General features: G+C 41.3%; 1 protein-coding gene across 1 annotated transcript in view; it reads left to right on the plus strand.

Annotated features, from left to right (window-relative positions):
* Nucleotides 1–22,449, plus strand: part of KCNAB3 (potassium voltage-gated channel subfamily A regulatory beta subunit 3) — a 93,080-nt gene that overhangs the window by 24,893 nt on the left and 45,738 nt on the right. The window contains exons 2-6 of the mRNA XM_089661578.1: nt 3,675–3,718; nt 14,801–14,838; nt 14,986–15,065; nt 22,076–22,120; nt 22,258–22,302. Coding sequence (XP_089517704.1) covers nt 3,675–3,718; nt 14,801–14,838; nt 14,986–15,065; nt 22,076–22,120; nt 22,258–22,302 — 252 coding nt within the window. The remainder of the gene's footprint in view (nt 1–3,674; nt 3,719–14,800; nt 14,839–14,985; nt 15,066–22,075; nt 22,121–22,257; nt 22,303–22,449) is intronic.

Here is a 22,449-nt window from a genome sequence, read left to right on the forward strand (position 1 = left end):
TGCCCGGGGGCTCCATGAGTTGTCAGTCCACCCCTGCATGGGGGTCCCCCCTAAGATCCATACCAGACCCTTATCTGAACATACATAGGAAAGGGGGGGGGAAGCAAGTGAGCAACAGTTTTTGACAAGTCTTTTATTTAAAAAAAAAAATGTCCCCTGAAGTAGATCCAGCATCAATCACGATGAACACCAGCCGTGGATGGAAGCCATTTAGTTCTTTATAGTCTATTTTTATGGTCTGGACAAAGACTTTAACATCAGACATTCTCAGTTTTTTACAGCATACTTACCCAGGTTGTAAATTTTGGAGGGGGGGGGGGTATGGTTGTACCAGACAGCTACGAGATAAGGACTGACCATGGTACCAATTTGCAAGACTAATTGAGGGGTCCATGTCTCGACTGAATGAAGGATAAAGAACTCTTCATGTTCATTTTTTTTCTCATGAACATCTGGAAAAGTGTTCATATTAAACTTTACATTACATCTGGTGTTATTATTATTTGACAAATTATTAATCAAAAATGTCAATTGTGTTATTATTATTATTGTATAAAGTGGATATTTGTCTAATTGAGTAATTTGGGTTTTATATTACTATATTCAATTTCCATATTTATATATATATTGTATCTATATTAATTGATTTTAGCAATTAATACATATTGGTATATATCATGGAAACATATTGATATATATTTTAGATATTATGTTTTCAACATTATAAATAATTAATTTGAGTGTATTATATTACAACGTCTGTATACTTCAGAAGAAGTCAGATAACTAAACAATCTCAGTTCAAATGACCTCAGCCAATGTCTGTAAGATGTATAGATAGAATTTTTTTTCAGAATCACTTAGGTAATACATTATTTTCAGTGACACTGGTCCTAGTTTGTCTAACCAGTTCTGTCAAAAGAACGACTACCTCGACTACCTCTTACGTTTATTGCATTCTCGCAAGCTGAAGGTTAGAGGTCAACTCATGACAAGGCACAGGCGTTTGTAGGAAAATCCAAAATTATTCCTAATCCTATACTGCCCCCATCAGATAATTGGGATAATTTAGTAAAGAAAAAGACACCTAGAGTGGTGTCATAATTAGGTGAGATAAGCTGTGCCTATCTAGGTTTTTTGGGGTAATAAAAGGTAGGAGATGGACAAAGAAAAAAAAAAGGAAAAAGAAACAGCAGGACAGATGGACACACACTCACAGAAGTGAGCCGACCTAAAGCAGCCATTACTGCCACCATAGAATCAATATTGGTAACTTATAACTCTCATTTTCTATAGGCAATTTGTGCTCGCCTTATATCTCTATCTGAACCGTTTAGTCTGAAAACAGTTATGGTTAGCACTGGAGTTGATTAGAAAAAATTTTAACTGCAGTATAAATTATCTTCACTTCAATTCTCTGGGGGTGATTCTCTTTGGAATATCGCCAAAGCTGATTTCAGCTTCTAGTCAATGGTTTAGTTAGGTATATATGACAAAGTAGACAACTTAACCACTTGCCCTCCTGAGGATTTACCCCCCTTAATGACCAGGCCTCTTTTTGCTACTCGGCGCTGCACTAATTCAACTGATAATTGCGCGGTCATGCAATGCTGCACCCAAACGAAATTTACGTTCTTTTTTTCACACAAATAGAGCTTTCTTTCGGTGGTATTTGATCACCTGTGCGCTTTTTATTTTTCACGCTATAAACAAAAAAAGACCAAAAATTTTGAAAAACGATATTTTTTACTTTCAGCTATAAAAAATATATAGTAAACTCAAAGTTACAGTTGCAAGAAAAAGTATGTGTACCCCTTGGGATTATGTGGAGTTTTGCATGAATTGGGCCTAAAATGTGCTCTGAACGTCATCTAAGTCACAACAATAGAAGAACACAGTCTGCTGAACATAATACTACACAAACATTAGATGTTGCCATGGTTTAATTGCACATAACATGTAAACATTCACAGTGCAGGGAGGAAAAAGTATGTGAACCTTTGGACTTAATAACTGGTTGACCCTCCTTTGGCAGCAATAACCTCAACCAAACGTTTCCTGTAGTTGCAGATCAGACCTGCACAACAATCTGGAGTAATTTTGGACAACTCCTCTTCACAAAACTGTTTCAGTGTAGCAATATTCTTGGGATGTCTGGTGTGAATCGCTCTCTTAAGGTCATGCCACAGCATTTCAATGGGGTTGAGGTCAGGACTCTGACTGGGCCACTCCAGAAGGCGTATTCTGTGCTGTTGCAGCCATTGTTTTGTTGAATTACTTGTATGCTTTGGGTCATTGTCCTGTTGCAGCACCCATCCCCTGCGGAGCTTCAGTTGGCGGACAGATGGTCGTACGTTTTCCTGCAAAATGTCTTGATAAACTCTTGAATTCATTTTCCCATCAATGACAACAATCCGTCCAGGCCCTGAGGCAGCAAAGCAGCCCCAAACCATGATGCTCCCTCCGCCATGTTTTACAGTGGGGATGAGGTTTTGATGTTGGTGTGCTGTGCCTTTTTTTCTCCACACATAATGTTGTGTGTTCTTCCCAAACAACTCAATCTTGGTTTCATCTGTCCACAGTATATTTTGCCAGTAGTGCTGTGGAACATCCAGGTGCTCTTTTGCAAACTTCAAACGTGCTGCAATATTCTTTTTGGACAGCAATGGCTTCTGGCGGCGATCAGCTACTTATGGCAGGACTGAAGCGGACATTCTGACACTGGGGGGGAACTGACTTGGGGTCACTGACATCGCCAGTGACACCAATACAGTGATCAGTGCAAAAAAAAAACACTGACACTGTACTAATGGCACTGGGGAGGAAGGGGTTAACTTTTTTACTTACTGAAAGGATTAACTGTGTGAGGGGAGTGTTTTACTGGGGGGCGGGGGTGTGTGCTGGATGGGGACAGGCTGATCGGGAGAGAGAAACTCTTCTCTCCGGCTCAGCATGTCAGGAGCTGCCAGGGAACTGACAGAAAGCAGAGCTACTGCAGACCTGCTCTCTGTCATTGATTGCCGCTAATCGGCAGGACACAGCCGGTAACGAACTGCTGTGACCCGGCGACTGACATCCGCGACCGTGATCGGCGGCACAGGTAGGGCAATGGCGCGCCCCCTACCTGTTTTGCAAACACACGTTTTAAAACATGGTTTTGCCCAGCCGTGCCGCCCTGCCAAAGTATTTCTACAGTGGCTGGGCGGCATGTGGTTAATGAACATTTGTTCTTGACCACAGATCTGCGGATTGGGGAGAATAATGGATCAGACTCCGATCCATTATGCTCAATCCGCAGATCCGATCCATCCTGCGGGGATCGTCGGCTTGCTTTACAACTTACCTTTTCGTGGAGCGGGTCCGGTGTCACCCCGTGTGGTATGTGTCATCCGCTGCGGCGCGCACCCCCCCGCACCTGCCTAGGAACACCACTGCTTTACACCTCATGTACATATTTGTTTTTGGCTAGTAGTTCACTAGTGAAGGAAGGGCAAACCCTTAAAATATAGGTCAGCTATGACCTGTCCCTTTTTTAAGGGGTAAAAAAAAAGAAAAAGACTAAAGGTCATACAATTCAAACTAGTCTAATACTTTATCAACCAAATACGTAATACTAAAGACCTCACTTCTGTAAAAAATTCTCTTCAAATATTCTTTTTTTTTCCTTCTCACAGGAATCTGGGGAAATCCGGATTACGTGTATCTTGTCTTGGACTAGGTAAGTGAGTCCTGAATCAGTCTCTTCCTTCCATCTCTGATTCCTTCTCTTCCTCAGTCATTTATATATAGCATCTTATATGTTGCCTAGGCAAACTAAGCGTGTGTTTAGATCACGGCTGGCATCTCATACATCTAATTACACACATTCCAATGTTGTAGGTCCTGTAGAACCCAATATGCTGTCATGATTGACAATGTCAGGGGATTTGCTATCACTCTATGATGTCAGTTCTTTCTGCTGGGCGAGAATGATGCCACCAGCACACCAGGATCTCCAAAATTTTCTTGATTAGATTTTTTTGATTAGATCATTGAACTGCTATTTTGATTTGATTATTATTTATCATCACCAGTTATATTTTTAATGACCATTTGCACTGATTTTTATTATTAATAAATATATATTTTTGCATATTATTGCTTTTTATTTTGTCTTCAAATTAGCGCAAATAAAGAATTCGGGTTATCAGTTGATTTATAAAAATTAGTAGAGAATCTCCTTAACTATTCGTGCTGGTGCCTCCCGGGACTTTAAGAGTTTCAGAAGTCGGGAGGCGGGTGGGGTTTTAGGGTCATGTAGGGCCAAAATAGAGTCCAAAGCTTTATCCGGTGATCACATCATGGTATGTGGCGTCATTTCAGAGCCACACAGGACCTCAAGCATGTGACTCACCTGATGAAGGGGTCTTGTGTGGTTCAGAAACGTTGTTATATACCGTGATGTGATCACCGAATAAAGCTTTGGACCCGTTTTGGAGATCCTGGTGTGCTGGTGATGTACTTTTCTTCTTTGAAAGTTCTCGTTTCCACATTGTGGCCACTGAAGAACCCATCTATATCTACAGACAGTTTCAGGAACATAAGCATTGGAAATATTGTACATAAAGTGGAGTTCCAGACATTCTTGTGTTTATTAACCTCTTCCCGTCTGGCCCATGTCGATAAACGGCTGCCGATGCGGGTGAACGTTTCTAAACGTCCAACCGCGTCCATTGCCTGTACGTGCTCCCTGGGAGGTCCCGATTCATATGATCACTGATTGGCCAATTAGTGATCACATGAACAGTAGTAAACAAGATGTCACTTCCTGACATCATTGCTTACTACTTGTTAAATCTGTGAATGATCACAGAGATCACATGGTACAAGGCTACCTGGGAGAGCGCACGGCACCGCGATCCGGTGCCCGCTTTGTCTTCCGGTGGAACACTGATCATTGTATGGGACCTCTGTCTGAGGTCCCAATCATGTGATCACTGATTTGCCAATCAGTGATCACATGAAGAGTAGTAAACAAAATGTTACTTCCTGATATCATTTCTTACTACGTGTGAAATCTATGAATGATCACAGAGGTCACATGGTACAAGGCTATTGACAACAGCCTTGTACCATGTGACAAGCTGTGACCAATCAATGCTCACACAGTATTTCTCAATGGCTGCAGGAATGCAGCCAGAGAGAAGAAGAAATGATTGGTTGTACAGCCTTTATGGGAGTAAAAGCAATCAGTGTAAAAAAAGAAAAAAAAAAATCTTCATCACCCCCCACAAGTAGTAAAGTGTCACTATGGTAACACTGTACTGCTAGGGTGACAGTATGTTAAAAAACAATTTATATATATATATATATATATATATATAAATATGTTAAGAACATTTTTGAAAAAATTATAATTTTTGGTTATAAACTAATTTGGGTTTTTTTTTTTTACTAAAAAGATAGGTGAATACATTTTGGCCAAGATTTATGAAGAAAGATTATTTATTTGCAAAATGTTATAAGAATAACACTTTTTTTTCAAAAGTTTTGGACTTTTTCATTTACATAGCAAAAAAATAAAAATCCCAGTGGTGAATAAATACCACCAAAATACCACCAATATAAAGTTAATTCTAAAAATTTCATATGGGTACAGTGTTGCATGACCGCGCAATTGTCATTCAAAGTGTGATAGCGCTGAAAGCTGAAAATTGGCTTGGACAGGAAGGGGGTGAAAGTGTCCGGACTGGAAGGGGGTGAAAGTGTCCTGACTGGAAGGGGGTGAAAGTGTCCGGACTGGAAGGGGGTGAAAGTGTCCGGACTGGAAGGGGGGGAAAGTGTCCGGACTGGAAGGGGGTGAAAGTGTCCGGACTGGAAGGGGGGGAAAGTGTCCGGACTGGAAGTGGTTAAAAGTCAGCAGCTACAAAAACTGTAGCTGCTGACGTTTAATAACCCAGACTCACCGGTCCCAGGGTCCAGGGACATGCTCACCCACACAGTCCCTTCTCTCCTTCTTCTCTCCCCGTCGCCGGCATCTCAACTGTGGGCACTAGGCTGTGACATCTTGCGGCTTCACATCTGGGTGCCCACTGTGCATGCCTGAGCCACGCTGTGCAAACTGATTGGGACCCATGAAGGTTCCAGGGAGACTGCGGGAGGAAGGAGGGGGCCGAACATCCGGCTCACTTCGCCAGAACTGAGCCGGAAGTGGGAGCGGGTACCTATTAAAACCCGGTATCCCCTCCCCCCCAAAAGGTGCCAAATATGGCAGTGGAGGGGGGAGGAGGCAAACAAGCAGAGCTTCCACTTTTGGGTGGAACTCCGCTTTAAGTCTTTCTGTGGGTTACAGAATTCCACTTTAAAACAGAACTACACTGCATATGAGCACCATGATTTAATGATTTAACATGATTTAACTATGATTCAACATGATTTAATTTATTTTTAATATTAAAATCAAAATCACCCATCCATCCAGGTCTCCATGCTTTATTTTGCTGAGAAATCACTCTCCCCCCCTTCCCCCCCAGCATTTCTGGCCGTGGCCACCTTTAATAAGGAGCATATGATTCATGTATCAATTTCTTCCTGAACTCCATCTGCCCTTAGCTCAGGCATGCAGGAAGGAGCTTAGCTGGGAAAACTCCTCCTCCATTCTATTTACTAATTCTAGCAGCATAAGGATAAAAAAAAAATAGTCAATGTTAATTGAGAGGGTGAAGTTCTGCTCTATGCTGATCATTTCAACTTAATACATAAAGTCCCTCAACTGTGACCTTTGGGGGGTGTCACATGTCATTTTTAGTGTATGTAAAGCTACAGACAATTGCTAGAGACTGGGGTCATGCTTCAGGTGATGATCAGAGACTAGAAATATATTACAGGTCTGAGACTGAGGACAAGCTGCAGGAGATGGTCAGAGACTAGGGACATACTGCAGGAGATGGTCAGAGACTAGGGACATACTACAGGAGATGGTCAGAGACTAGGGACATACTACAGGAGATGGTCAGAGACTAGGGACATACTACAGGAGATGGTCAGAGACTAGGGACATACTACAGGAGATGGTCAGAGACTAGGGACATACTACAGGAGATGGTCAAAAACTGGGAACATATTACAGGAAACGGTCAGAGGCTGGGGACATGCTACAAGTTATTGTCAAGGAATGGGAACTGGTTATATGAGATGGTCAAAGACCAGAGACATACTACAGGAGATGTTCAGAGAATGGGGAAATACTGCAGGTTATTGTCAGAGACTGAGGACATGCTACAGGAGAAGGCTAGAGAGATTTCAGACATGCAAAAGGCTCAGTAAAGTGGGGACATTCTACAGGAGATTATGAGAGATTGGGGGCACAATATAAGAGCTGGTCAAAGACTAGGCTCATGCTACAGAAGATGGCCAGAGAATGAAGGTCCCCACAAAGGAATAGAACATATTTCATCTCTTTTTCTGCCAGTGACCACCTTATCTCAGAACCGAGTTAGAGACAGTTTGGGAGAGGCATTAGAACAAAACACTAGTCCTCCCACCAGTTCTTACAGACACTCAGCTTCTTGTAGATTATGCCCGAAGACTAGAAAGGGAGCCACTCCAGTAACCTCGCAAGACCTTGCTTCTCTGTGGGTGCAAGCTGGCTCCCTAGGACCAGCCCCGTGCCATGACTGAGGACCAAATAATAGTAGCTCGGCTGCCTGGGGTTGCATCCTAACCATCTGAACCACCCCACCATTGGTACCCTCCATCACCTGGCCACCACAGCTCCCAAGCCAAGATAGTTGCTGCTCCTTTTACCCACATATTTACATTGTTGGGACATGCTGCTACAAGTGTGGTTATAGACTGGGAACATGCAGCTACAAGTGTGGTTATAGAATGAGGACATGCAGCTACAAGTGTGGTTATAGAATGAGGATATGCAGCTACAAGTGTGGTTATAGAATGAGGACATGCAGCTACAAGTGTGGTTATAGAATGAGGATATGCAGCTACAAGTGTGGTTATAGACTGGGGACATGCAGCTACAGGTGTAACTATGGACTAAGGACATTTTACAGGTTTGGTCATAGACTAAGGACTACAGGTATGGTTGTAGACTGAGGAAGTGTTACAAGTGTGGTTATAAACTAAGGAAATACTACCAATGAGATTATAAACTGAGAACACGTTACTGCAAGTGTTGCTATAGATTTAGGATTTACTACACATGCAATGAATTAAGGAAATTAACGTGTATGAATTAAGGACATGCTACTGGTGCAGTTATAGATGGAGGACATACTGCTACAAGTGTAGTAACAGCTTGGGGACACAATGCCATAGGTGTGGGTATAGACTAAGGGCATACTAAAAATGTGGCTGTAGGCTGGAGACATGCTGCTACAGGTGTGGTTATAGACTGAGAACATCCTACAGTCATGGTTATAGACTGAGGACATGTTAGAGGTGTGGGTATAGATTGAGGACATGTAAGAGGTATGACTGAGAACATCCTACAGTCATGGTTATAGACTGAGGACATGTTAGAGGTGTGAGTATAGACTGAGGACATGTTAGAGGTGTGAGTATAGACTGAGGACATGTTAGAGGTGTGGTTATAAACTGAAGACATGTTACAGATGTGGTAGTGGACTGAAAACATCCTACAGCCATGGTTATAGCCTGAGGACATGTTAGAGGTGTTGTGGTAGACTGAGAAGTTCCTACAGGCATAGGTGTAGACTAAGGACATGTTAGAGGTGTGGATATAGACTGAGGAAACGTTAGAGGTATGGTTGTAGACTGAGAAGTTCCTACAGGCATAGTTATAGACTAAGGACATGTTAGAGGTGTGGGTATAGACAGAACATGTTAGAGGTATGGTTGTAGACAGAGAAGTTCCTACAGGCATAGTTATAGACTAAGGACATTTTAGAGGCGTGGGTATAGACTGAGAACACGTTAGAGGTATGGTTGTAGACAGAGAAGTTCCTACAGGCATAGTTATAGACTAAGGACATGTTAGAGGTGTGGGTATAGACTGAGAACACGTTAGAGGTGTGGTTGTAGACAGAGAAGTTCCTACAGGCATGGTTTAGACTGAGGACATGTTAGAGGTGTGGGTATGGACTGAGGACATGTTAGAGGAATGGTTGTAGACTGAGAAGTTCCTACAGGCATGGTTTAGACTGAAGACATGTTGGAGGTGTGGGTATAGACTGAGAACATGTTAGAGGTGTGGTTGTAGACTGAGAGCTTCCTATAGACCTAGTTATAGACTGAGGACATGTTAGAGGCGTGGTTGTAGACCAAAAAGTTCCTACAGGCATGGTTAGAAATTGAAGACATGTTACAAGTGTGGTTATAAATGTAGGACATGTTGCAAGAGACAGAGACTGTGGAATAGTTACAAGAAACTGCTAGAAATCACTTCCACTACAACCCTTGGGCCATAGGGACTCTAGTTTCTCTTTAAGAACATAAATTCCTCCAAACAGTAAGATTTACAAAACCGAAGGAAGCAGATGATAGCTTTCAATTTCAGATTTCTGTTGTTTGTACCCAGCCGTAAAATATTTACTTCCCTTTTCAGGTGATAAATCCTTTTTGCCTTTTTGCTATTATTCATTTTAAATGAGTCTGTGCTGATCTAGGATGCCTGCTCTCTTTATAATCTCAAATAATATTTTTTTGATTTGTTTGCAACTCTAGTGATGGAAACGGTTCCATCTCCTCACCTCCCCAGAGCACAATAGATATTTTATTCTGAAAAGAAAAGAATGCCTGCTATTCTTTATTCAAACATCATTCCCGTGTCTTAAAGCAAAGGTATACTTTACGCTCCCCTGACGTCTCATTTGCTCACTAGAGAAAAAACATTGTGCAGCTTACAAGCCAATGCCGTACGGGTTTAAGTACAGAGACAATAGGCAAACTAGGTGGCAGGGAGAGAATACAGTAAAAACCCTGAATAGGCAAAGTACAGGTTCTCCCTAAAGTCAGACTCCAGCTATATGCAAATTTCTTTTGAAATGTTAAAGCCAAACTCCAGGCAGACGTATAAAAGACACAATTGTGTCCAGCCCCGTAATCAATACATCAAGACATTTATTTTTTTTAGTGCAAACAGTGTAAGCAAATAGAATGAAGGAGGTAAGTAAGGTAAGTATGAGTCCTGGGGGATCGGGAAACAAAGCTGTTGCTCTGCTTTGCATAGACTTTTATGGCCATGGACCATCTATCCCCAGATGCCCTGGACCAATTTAGCAGCATCAGCTGACGCCAGTTAATTGGGCAATTGCACTATCTACTTTGCATGCCTAGATGATATTTATATTTATTTTAGGATATACAAAGCCTTTATGTGGTAAACTGATTTAATCAAAACTCTGCTCTGTTTTTGTTTCTATTTTTTATTATTATTTATGTAATTGTATCTAACAATTGCAATACTAAATAGATAGCAATACACTTTCCACTGGAGCCTGGAGGTGCCTGTTTTCATCTGCAGGCTGTAGGCTGATTATGTCAAAGCAGACTCCATCCTCCATGTGATCACTAGCTCAAAGCTGAGAAATTGATCACACGGCCTGGAGCCAATCTGATTGGTTGCCAATGGTCAGTGGGACAGCCAGGATTGAGAGGGACAAGCCATGCAAACTTTTATGGCTCTCAAGGGAGGGGGGGACATTTAAAGTAGAAGTTCAGTCATCCATCAGCTAACCCTTTGCATGGCTTGTGGCTTTCAATCACCACTGACAATCAGGAATCAATCAGATTGATTACCAGCCATGTGATCAATAAAAACTGCCACCTCAAAGCTTCAGTGAAATCTGTAGTGCTATTAATAAGGTAGAAGTCCAGTCAGATCATAACTATGCTGAAACCTGCTCCCACCCCCATTCTAAACCTATTCTAACTACCCTTTGAAAGGAAATGTGTATTCTTTCTTTCTCTCCTTTTTCTTTCTTTCTTTCTTTCTTTCTTTCTTTCTTTCTTTCTTTCTTTCTTTCTTTCTTTCTTTCTTTCTCCTGTTTCTCTCTGTTTGTTTCTCTTTCTTTCTTTCTTTACTCCTATTTTTCTTTCTTTCTCCCCCCCCCCCCTATCTCTCTCTCTCTCTCTCTCTCTCTCTCTTTCTTTCTTTCTTTCTTTCTTTCTTTCTTTCTTTCTCCTGTTTCTCTCTGTTTGTTTCTCTTTCTTTCTTTCTTTACTCCTATTTTTCTTTCTTTCTCCCCCCCCCCTATCTCTCTCTCTCTCTCTCTCTCTCTCTCTCTCTCTCTCTTTCTTTCTTTCTTTCTTTCTTTCTCCTGTTTCTCTCTGTTTGTTTCTCTTTCTTTCTTTCTTTACTCCTATTTTTCTTTCTTTCTCCCCCCCCCTATCTCTCTCTTTCTTTCTTTCTTTCTTTCTTTCTTTCTTTCTCCTGTTTCTCTCTCTTTGTTTCTCTTTCTTTCTTTCCTCCTATTTTTCTTCCTTTCTTTCTTTCTCTCTCTCTCTCTCTTCCTCTTTCTTTCTTTCTCTTTCTTTCTTTCTTTCTTTCTTTCTTTCTTTCTTTCTTTCTTTTCTCTCTCTTTGTTTCTCTTTCTTTCATTACTCCTATTTTTCTTTCTTTCTTTCTTTCTTTCTTTCTTTCTTTCTTTCTTTCTTTCTTTCTTTCTCTGTCTCTCTTCCTCTCTCTTCCTTTCTTTCTTTCTCCTGTTTCTCTCTCTCTCTTTCTTTCTTTCTTTCTTTCTTTCCTCCTATTTTTCTTTCTTTCTTTCTTTCTCCTGTTTCTCTCTCTGTGTTTCTCTTTCTTTCTTTCTTTCTTTCTTTCTTTCTTTCTTTCTTTCTTTCTTTCTTTCTTTCTCCTGTTTCTCTCTCTTTGTTTCTCTTTCTTTCTTTCTTTACTCCTATTTTTCTTTCTTTCTTTCTTTCTTTCTTTCTTTCTTTCTTTCTCTCTCTCTCTTCCTCTTTCTTTCTCTCTCTCTCTCTCTCTCTCTTCCTCTTTCTTTCTTTCTTTCTTTCTTTCTTTCTTTCTTTCTTTCTTTCTTTCTTTCTCTCTCTCTCTCTCTCTCTCTTCCTCTCTCTTCCTTTCTTTCTTTCTCCTGTTTCTCTCTCTTTGTTTCTCTTTCTTTCTTTCTTTACTCCTATTTTCTTTCTTTCTTTCTTTCTTTCTTTCTTTCTTTCTTTCTTTCTTTCTTTCTTTCTTCTTTCTTTCTTTCTTTCTTTCTTTTCTCTCTCTTTGTTTCTCTTTCTCTCTCTCTCTCTCTCTCTCTCTTTCTTTCCTCCTATTTTTCTTTCGCTTTCTTTCTTTCTGTCTTTCTTTCTTTCTTTCTTTCTTTCTTTCTTTCTTTCTCTCTCTCTCTCTCTCTTCCTCTTTCTTTCTTTCTTTTCTCTCTCTTTGTTTCTTTTTCTTTCTTTACTCATATTTTCTTTCTTTCGCTCTCTCTCTCTCTCTCTTCCTTTCTTTCTTTCTCCTGTTTCTCTCTCTTTCTCTCTTTACTCCTATTTTTCTTTCTTTCTTTCTTTCTCTCTTTCTTTCTGTCTTTCTCTCTCTCTCTCTCTTTCTTTCTTTCTTTCTTTTCTCTCTCTTTGTTTCTCTTTCTTTCTTTCTTTCTTTCTTTCTTTCTTTCTTTCTTTCTTTCTTTCTTTCTTTCTTTCTTTCTTTCTTTCGTTCTCTCTCTCTCTCTTCCTCTCTCTTCCTCTCTCTTCCTCTCTTTCTTTCTTTCTTTCTTTCTTTCTTTCTTTCTTTCTTTCTTTCTTTCTTTCTTTCTTTTTCTTTCTTTCTCTCTCTCTCTCTCTCTCTCTCTCTCTCTCTCTCTCTTTGTTTCTCTTTCTTTCTTTCTTTACTTCTATTTTTCTTTCTTTCTATCTTTCTTTCTTTCTCTCTTTCTCTCTTTCTCTCTCTTTTTCTTTCTTTCTCTCTTTCTTGCTTAATAGCACTGGTGATTCCACTGAAAAGCGGAAGAAGATCTGGCGCTCAAATGTATAGATACTCCAATGAAAAGGGGAAACAGAAATGTGTCATAAAAGATTGATAGTATGATTCAGCTCAGACTTACATAGAACATGATGAAATCATAAATGCACACAAATGGTAAATAAAGTCCAAAAAACTTTCTCTGAATACTGGCTGGGAGTAAGTGTGGTTAACGTTAGTCATCCTATAGAGCAGGGCCAGCTCTATATGCAAAGATGAGAAAGAAGAGGAACAGGAGGTGTCAGACTAAGCGCAGTATATTAGTATAACGTTTCATTTGTAGGTATATAAACACTCACAAGAAAAAGTATAAAATAAAGCTCATCTGTGTTAGGGTGTATGACCACTCTCCTCCGACCTGTAGGGTACCGCCGTACATGCCTGAACGGCACCTGCACCCACCGCTCCAGCAGAGAGAATCTTCCTTGGGTATGAGGATGTAATGGAGCCGATCAACGGTGTCTGTAACCAGAAAATGGCCGCACAAACAATGTGGAATGCACTGGCGGAAGTGATATCACTGGAAGTATCAGAGGGGCCAGCTTGGTCTGTGTTCCTGAGATCTTCCAACTGACCCCCTGATCAGTGGTGTATTTAGGTTTTGTGCTGCCCTAGGCAACACAAAAGTCGGACCTCCCCCCAGCAGAGAAAGCATAACATTGACCAACACCCCTGACCCCCCAACCCACCCAAGAGAGCCTTCCACTAACACACATTTCTCCCCCACCCCCTTGGAGAGAAAGTCACTCACCTTCACAGCTCTGGACATCCTGGAAGGAGAGTCGGGCTTTGCATACACCATCAAGCAGTCCGCAGCCTCTCTTGACTCCCACCTGGTTCCCATGCTGCATATGTCCCTTCTTCCAGAAGGCAGTGCTGCCCCCTCTGAAAAATGCCGCCCTAGGCAAATGCCTTGTTTGCCTTGTGGTAAATACGCCCCTGCTTCTTCCGGTGACTTCACTTCCGCCGGTGCGTTCCACACTGGTTGTGCGGCCATTACCAATGCCATTGACTGGCTCCATTACATCCTCATACCCAAGGAAGATTCTCTCTACTGCACCCAGGGCTCCATCTGTCATTCTGGCATGTCCGGCAGTACCCTACAGGACGGAGGAGAGTGGTCATACACCCAACACAGATGAGGTTTATTTTATCCTTGTTCTTGTGAGTGTTTTTATACCTACAAATTAAACGTTATACTAATACACTGCGCTTAGTCTGGCGCCTCCTGTTCCTCTTCTTTCTCAGATTCCACTGAAGCCTGAAGGTAGCAGTTTTTATGAATCGCATGGCTGGGAACCAATCTAATTGATTGCTGTCAGTCAGTGGTGATTGAGAGCCACAAGCCATGCAAAGGGTGAGCTGATGGCTCTCATGGAGAGAAATGTAATAATGTGTCCCCAACACAGGGTATGGGGAACATTAATATCCAAGGAAGGGAAGAAGTTAATAGAACCCATTGCTAATCAGGATTGTATTGCAAACAGGGGCGGACTGACAACTCATGGGGCCCCCGGGCAATAGGGGATCAGGGGGCCCCTGTGACCTTGCCCAAACTCAAAAAACCTATTAAAAAGGTACCAGGGGCATCTCATGGGGCCCCCTACTGACCCCGGGCCCTCGGGCAGTGCCCGAGTTTCCAAATGGTCAGTCCGCCCCTGATTGCAAATGTGCTAAATAAAGAACATCCCTAGAGGCAGTAAGTACAGTAACCCACACCAGCCAATCGATATTCAGCTGACCATTGTAAACCAACATTTTCTTTTTGATACTATAGAATGCTTAATGCTACTTATCACCATTGCACCTCGGTCTTTGTTACTGAATTATATTGGGGTTATTAAAACAAATTTGTCCGCCTTCCCTGTCTTGCAGGCACTTGGGTGACGTTTGGATCTCAGATCACAGATGAGGTAAGGAGATAGCTGAGGTTTGCAAGGAAGCCGGCTACTGTAGGTGGTTGGGGCACTACAGTAAAAGCCAGCATGGGGCATATGGCATTACGGAAGCTCCATGAAGTCTGCTAAAACTACTAATCCTGTCCATTTATCTTCCACCAGATGGCAGAAAATCTCATGACAATTGCCTACGAACACGGGGTCAATCTGTTCGATACTGCGGAGGTGTATGCAGCAGGGAGGTAAGGTGTGAGCCCCGGAGCCAAACACCTGGTAGACGGGAGGAAGAATTGATTTGTAAGATAATCGTATAACAAAGAGAACGGCTGAAACAAGTTGTTACTCTTTTTGAGCACGTTAATAAAAAAGGAAGACTCAGATTTAAAGGTATTGGGATCTAAATCCCAATTAAAGTCACAGAACTACATCGGCAGTCAGATAGACTTTGTACTACCAACATTATCTTCACTTTGCTGTTATAAAGTTGCGCAAATATGGCGGTCCGATGGGCACCAGAGTCTGAACACACTGCCCAGTGCACACAGTAATCTAACAGACCTGGTCAGACACGCCCCCTTTCTTCACAAGGCTGTGGAAGGTTCTGCATGAAGGGGGTGTGGCCATTACTCAGCTATGCCAGCATAGATCACTGGAGCAGGAGCACTGCAAGTGGCGGTCCGATGGGCACCAGAGTCTGACCACACTGCCCAGTGCACACAGTAATCTAACAGACCTGGTCAGACATGCCCCCTTTCTTCACAAGGCTGTGGAAGGCTCTGCATGAAGGGGGTGTGGCCATTACTCAGCTATGCCAGCATAGATCATTGGAGCAGGAGCACTGCAAGTGGCTGTCCGATGGGCACCAGAGTCTGAACACACTGCCCAGTGCACACAGTAATCTAACAGACCTGGTCAGACACGCCCCCTTTCTTCACAAGGCTGTGGAAGGTTCTGCATGAAGGGGGTGTGGCCATTACTCAGCTATGCCAGCATAGATCACTGGAGCAGGAGCACTGCAAGTGGCGGTCCGATGGGCACCAGAGTCTGACCACACTGCCCAGTGCACACAGTAATCTAACAGACCTGGTCAGACACGCCCCCTTCACAAGGCTGTGGAAGGCTCTGCATGAAGGGGGTGTGGCCATTACTCAGCTATGCCAGCATAGATCATTGAAGCAGGAGCACTGCAAGTGCATTTATAATTATAAAAAAAATAGTATTTCAATGCTTTTTTTCTAGTAAAAATTAAAGTCAAAACATACAGTGAGACGGGATTATAAAGAGAAACAGAAGTGGGAAACGTCAAGTGGTCACCAAATAAATGTATGGGATGGATGTAGGCATTCGAGCTCTCCAGCCCTACAAACATTTAATGCAGTGTGCACCCATACACAGGATACTCAGTGCATTATAGGATCTTAAAAATAAGAGTAAAAAAAAAAATCTTGGCTTTAGATATATTTTAACTACTTCATGTCCGGACACCTTTACCCCCTTCCAGTCCAGGTCACTTTTCAGCTTTCAGTGCTATCACACTTTGAATGACAATTGCGCAGTCATGCAACACTGTACCCATATGAATTGTTTAGAGACAGATAAAACTTTATTTTGGTGGTATTTATTCACCACTGGGATTTTTATTTTTTTATAGTGTCTATAGTTTTTTATAGGAATAGTGTCCCATCATTGATCTCAGTGGGAGGAATAGTGTCCCATCATTGATGTCAGTGGGAAAAATAGTGCCCTATCATTGGTGTCAGTAGGAAGAATAGTGACCTATCATTGGTGTCAGTGAGGAATAGTGCCCCACCATTGGTGTTAGTGGGAGGAATAGTGCTCCACCATTGGTTAGAAACAAGATGCGATGAGCATTTCACCACTTGTAAACCAACCCTTAGGGGTTTGAAAAAAGCAATGGATCATACCGATCTTCGTATGATCTAAAGCTTTTAAGGGCAGAGGAGAAAACTGTGGTATGATAGACCCCAGATCTCTCAGTAAAGAGTACCTGTCACTGCCTATTGCTATTTTTTTTTACTAAAAAGATATTGGAATACATTTTGGCCAAGATTTATGAAGAAAGCTTATTTATTTGGAAAATTTTATAGGAAAAACACTTTTTTTCACAATTTTTGGACTTTGTCAAAATACAAAATCTCAGTGATGAATAAATACCACCAAAATAAAGCTTTATCTGTCTCAAAAAAATGCTAAAAAATTCATATGGGTACAGTGTTGCATGACCGCGCAATTGTCATTCAAAGTGTGATAGCGCTGAAAGCTGAAACTTGGCCTGGGCAGGAAGGGGGTGAAAGTGTCCGGACTGGAAGGGGGTGAAAGTGCCCGGACTGGAAGGGGGGGAAAGTGTCCGGACTGGAAGGGGGGGAAAGTGTCCGGACTGGAAGGGGGTGAAAGTGCCCGGACTGGAAGGGGGTGAAAGTGTCCGGACTGGAAGGGGGGGAAAGTGTCCGGACTGGAAGGGGGTGAAAGTGTCCGGACTGGAAGGGGGTGAAAGTGTCCGGACTGGAAGGGGTTAATTTTCATCACTTGCAGTCACGTATATCCGCCTTAAGACCATCAGGCCAATAAACCTGTTATTCTGTACATCCACTCTCAGTAATTAAGTCTCTCCTGTCATCCTGTATTGCCTCAATTAGCTGAAATAGAATTTTTGTGTGTGGTCAGCTTTTCCCGGCACTCAGAAAACTATTGAACGCTTACTTACTGGGAGTGATTGAATGATATTGGATTAGCGATCCATTTCTATTCCTGTAGCCTCTGATGTCATGACTGAGAACAAGTCAAAGAAAACGTAGCTCAAACAGGTGATGTTACCTGTCAAGGGAGTTCCCGGGTCTTAATTGGTTGAAATATTGTCAATGCAACCCCCCCCCCGTGTACAACTTCACGTACACATCTACTCAAAGCTGAAGTTTAGGTATGTCAGTTTTTCCATAGTTACACTGATCCAGCTTGGACCAATGTAAGTATACATATTCCGTACCTGTGGGATCCCTGTGGAAGTGGAGAATCACTGTAGTAGCTGCTGCTACTACTGCTATCCTTGCTGTCTTCTGGAGTCTCCAGCTGTCCTGCTGCATAGTGGTGTCAGGGGGATCAGGGGGCCATTCGCTCGGCACAGGCAGCCTTCAGAGAACACCTTGCATGTTCCAAAATGAATTCAAAGAAATCACTGATTGGTGGGCATGTGCAATCAGTTTTGTTACAAACTGAAATTCGGACAAAAAATTTTGTTATTCGGAGAATCTGATGTATCAGAATACTACATAAGGGGGATATGATCTCCATGTATAATACATAAGGGGGGGATATGATCACCATGTATAATACATAAGGGGGGGATATGATCTCCATGTATAATACATAAGGGGGATATGATCTCCATGTATAATACATAAGGGGGGATATGATCTCCATGTATAATACATAAGGGGGGATATGATCTCCATGTATAATACATAAGGGGGGATATGATCACCATGTATAATACATAAGGGGGGATATGATCACCATGTATAATACATAAGGGGGATATGATCTCCATGTATAATACATAAGGGGGGATATGATCTCCATGTATAATACATAAGGGGGATATGATCTCCATGTATAATACATAAGGGGGGATATGATCTCCATGTATAATACATAAGGGGGGGATATGATCTCCATGTATAATACATAAGGGGGGGATATGATCTCCATGTATAATACATAAGGGGGATATGATCACCATGTATAATACATAAGGGGGGGATATGATCTCCATGTATAATACATAAGGGGGGATATGATCTCCATGTATAATACATAAGGGGGATATGATCTCCATGTATAATACATAAGGGGGGATATGATCTCCATGTATAATACATAAGGGGGGATATGATCTCCATGTATAATACATAAGGGGGGATATGATCTCCATGTATAATACATAAGGGGGATATGATCTCCATGTATAATACATAAGGGGGATATGATCTCCATGTATAATACATAAGGGGGATATGATCTCCATGTATAATACATAAGGGGGGATATGATCTCCATGTATAATACATAAGGGGGATATGATCTCCATGTATAATACATAAGGGGGGATATGATCTCCATGTATAATACATAAGGGGGATATGATCTCCATGTATAATACATAAGGGGGGGATATGATCTCCATGTATAATACATAAGGGGGGGATATGATCTCCATGTATAATACATAAGGGGGGATATGATCTCCATGTATAATACATAAGGGGGATATGATCTCCATGTATAATACATAAGGGGGATATGATCTCCATGTATAATACATAAGGGGGGGATATGATCTCCATGTATAATACATAAGGGGGGATATGATCTCCATGTATAATACATAAGGGGGGATATGATCTCCATGTATAATACATAAGGGGGGATATGATCTCCATGTATAACACTGTTCAACAGGTAAAAAGTTTTGGGCATAAAATTAGCTAATCTTACATAATTTTGGGGTGCTGAAAACGAAAATGACCCTAAAAAATGTTGATTGGCTCTAGTTTCCATGATATATTCACCCATCTAATGACGTAAACCATTCAAAATTATGATGCAACTTCAGCTGCATATTGCGCAATTGATACTGGTGACCAATAGAAAATTGCATGTATACTGAGATGATGCAATATTAGCCTTTAATTGCATCACTTCACTGCATAAAAGCTGCAGTATCTGTAGCTGATTGTAGTTCGACAGCGTCTTTACATTTCGTTTTATGCTTATATAGGCTACTCAGTAATGCCTCGAACTTGTGTGAATAAAGCAGATAATTTCTGCTATATCTGCGGTGAAATAACTTTTATCTCACAAAAAAGGAGGATAACAGGAATGATTAAGAAAGCCTACAACTTGTATTTTGGCTGCAAGATAGGAGACCAGGACAAGAGCTGGGCACCACATATATGCTGCAATTCTTGTGGGACGGCACTGGAGCAATGGTTGAATGGAAAAAAGGCATCTATGCCTTTCGCTGTGCCAATGATTTGGAGAGAGCCAACAGATCATGTTAGTAATTGTTACTTTTGTATGGTGCCTCCAATTGTAAAAGGGCTAAATAAGAAGAAAAAGTTATCTGTGCACTATCCAAATATTCCATCGGCAATACGTCCAGTTCCTCATGGAGAGGGGCTACCAATTCCTAAAGCACCAGAATCCTTCGTGGTTGAGTCAAGTGAGGAAGAACCTGAAGTGTGTAGTCACGTGCAGTTGTAAGAGATAGCCCTTTCCTCGAATACAAGAGAAAAGCCAAGAGAAGCAAAACCTACACAAACTGAAGACAAAACTAGTGAGAATCCTAAGTATTAAAATGATTCAACTTAGCTTATGGCTATAATTTTTCTTGGTAATCCTATGCAATATATTATGCCATTTAGGCTTTGTTATGTAGTCAATATCACTTGCTTTATATTTGTGGAAAGACATCTATCTATATAATTATTGTGCATTATGTAGTCATTACGCCTATAGTAGAAAACTTTCCGTTTACAGAAAAACTAGAGCCAATTGACAAATTTCATTGTTATATTTGAACTCAGAATGTGAAATTCATTAAGAAATGGATCCTTTTGTTTCCAAAACTGGCAAAAAATAAAAATTTGTAAGGGGGGATATGATCTCCATGTATAATACATAAGGGGGGATATGATCTCCATGTATAATACATAAGGGAGATATGATCTCCATGCATAATAGATAAGGGGGGATATGATCTCCATGTATAATACATAAGGGGGATATGATCACCACCATGTATAATACATAAGGGGGGATATGATCTCCATATATAATACATAAGGGGGATATGATCTCCATGTATAATACATAAGGGGGGATATGATCTCCATGTATAATACATAAGGGGGGATATGATCTCCATGTATAATACATAAGGGGGGATATGATCTCCATGTATAATACATAAGGGGGGATATGATCTCCATGTATAATACATAAGGGGGGATATGATCTCCATGTATAATACATAAGGGGGGATATGATCTCCATGTATAATACATAAGGGGGATATGATCTCCATGTATAATACATAAGGGGGATATGATCTCCATGTATAATACATAAGGGGGGATATGATCTCCATGTATAATACATAAGGGGGGATATGATCTCCATGTATAAATACATCAGTGTTCATATAGTGAACTCGGTGTAGAGTTATTCCCCCTGAGGTCATCACAGAGGACAAGGGGGCACTCTTTACGTCTGGAGGAAAAGAGATTTAATCTCCAAACACGGAAAGGTTTCTTCACAGTGAGAGCTGTGAAAATGTGGAATAGACTCCCTCAAGAGTTGGTTCTGGCCAGCTCAGTGGATTGCTGTAAAAAGTCCTGGATTCTTTCTTGGATACACAGAATATAACTGGATATAACATTTATAGGTAACGTTGATCCAGGGAATATCCAATTGCCTCTCAGGGGATCAGGAAGGAATTTTTTCCCCAGCAGGAGCAAATTGGATCGTGCTTTGCTGGGTTTTCAGCCTTCCTCTGGATCAACTGTGAGTGTAGGATTATAATTTTTTTTGTGGTTGAACTGGATGGACTTTTAAGTCAAACTAACTATGTAACTATAAGAGGTATGGTGATGATGTCACAATCTCCACTACTCGGCCTGGAATCTGGAACGAGAAGACAGCAAGGATCACTGTAGCAGCAGCTTCCACAGGGATCGCCCAGGTATGGAATATGTATACTTGCCTTGGCTCAAGCTGGAGTTGCAAGGTTGGTTTCATGTTCAATAAAGAGATGGGGATTTTGATGAGAGGTAAGGAAGATTCATTTTAAAAGATCAGTTCACATTCAAATGATTTTAATATTAAAAAAAGAACTAATTTTAGATATAAGTGGAAACTGGTGGGCCCCGCGATTATTGTTTTGATACTCCAACAGTAAGATCTCTCTGCCATAATTCCCAGGATCTGGTCCTGCCCACTTTTGTGTGTTCTACCTCCTCCAGTTAAATTCTCCATTAACAATAAAAAAGGGATAATGGGAGCCCCACATAAAAGGCATAACAATGCAGATATCTCACCAACAGAGTCACCAAAAGACTGCCAGGTGATGTACTAAAAACGTAATCATCTACTTTCGGGTGGACTGAACCTTCAAGCGCATTCCACCTGCTGTACTTTTTTTCTTTATTATTTGAACTATGTGTTCTATCAACAGGGCAGAGAGGACTTTGGGAAATATCCTTAAAAAGAAAGAGTGGAGGTGAGTGCTGGATTGCTCATATAACCAGTCTAATAAAGTTTTTCACAATGATCTGACTTACATACCCAGCTAACCCCCATCGTAAAGAGACCCCCTCCCCATTAAGTGTAATTTATCTTCTTTTTTCTCTCCGGAAGGCGTTCCAGTTATGTAGTAACAACCAAAATCTACTGGGGAGGACAGTAAGTGCATCTATCTATCTATCTATCTATCTATCTATCTATCTATCTATCTATCTATCTGATTGTCTGTCTGTCTGTCCATCCTTCCAACTCTATCTATCTATCTATCTATCTATCTATCTATCTATCTATCTATATATAATCTAT

This window comes from Staurois parvus, unplaced genomic scaffold, assembly GCF_062004578.1.
Source record: "Staurois parvus isolate SC_StPar_1 unplaced genomic scaffold, SC_StPar_1.0 ptg001352l, whole genome shotgun sequence".
In the NCBI taxonomy this organism is placed as follows: Eukaryota; Metazoa; Chordata; class Amphibia; order Anura; family Ranidae; genus Staurois; species Staurois parvus.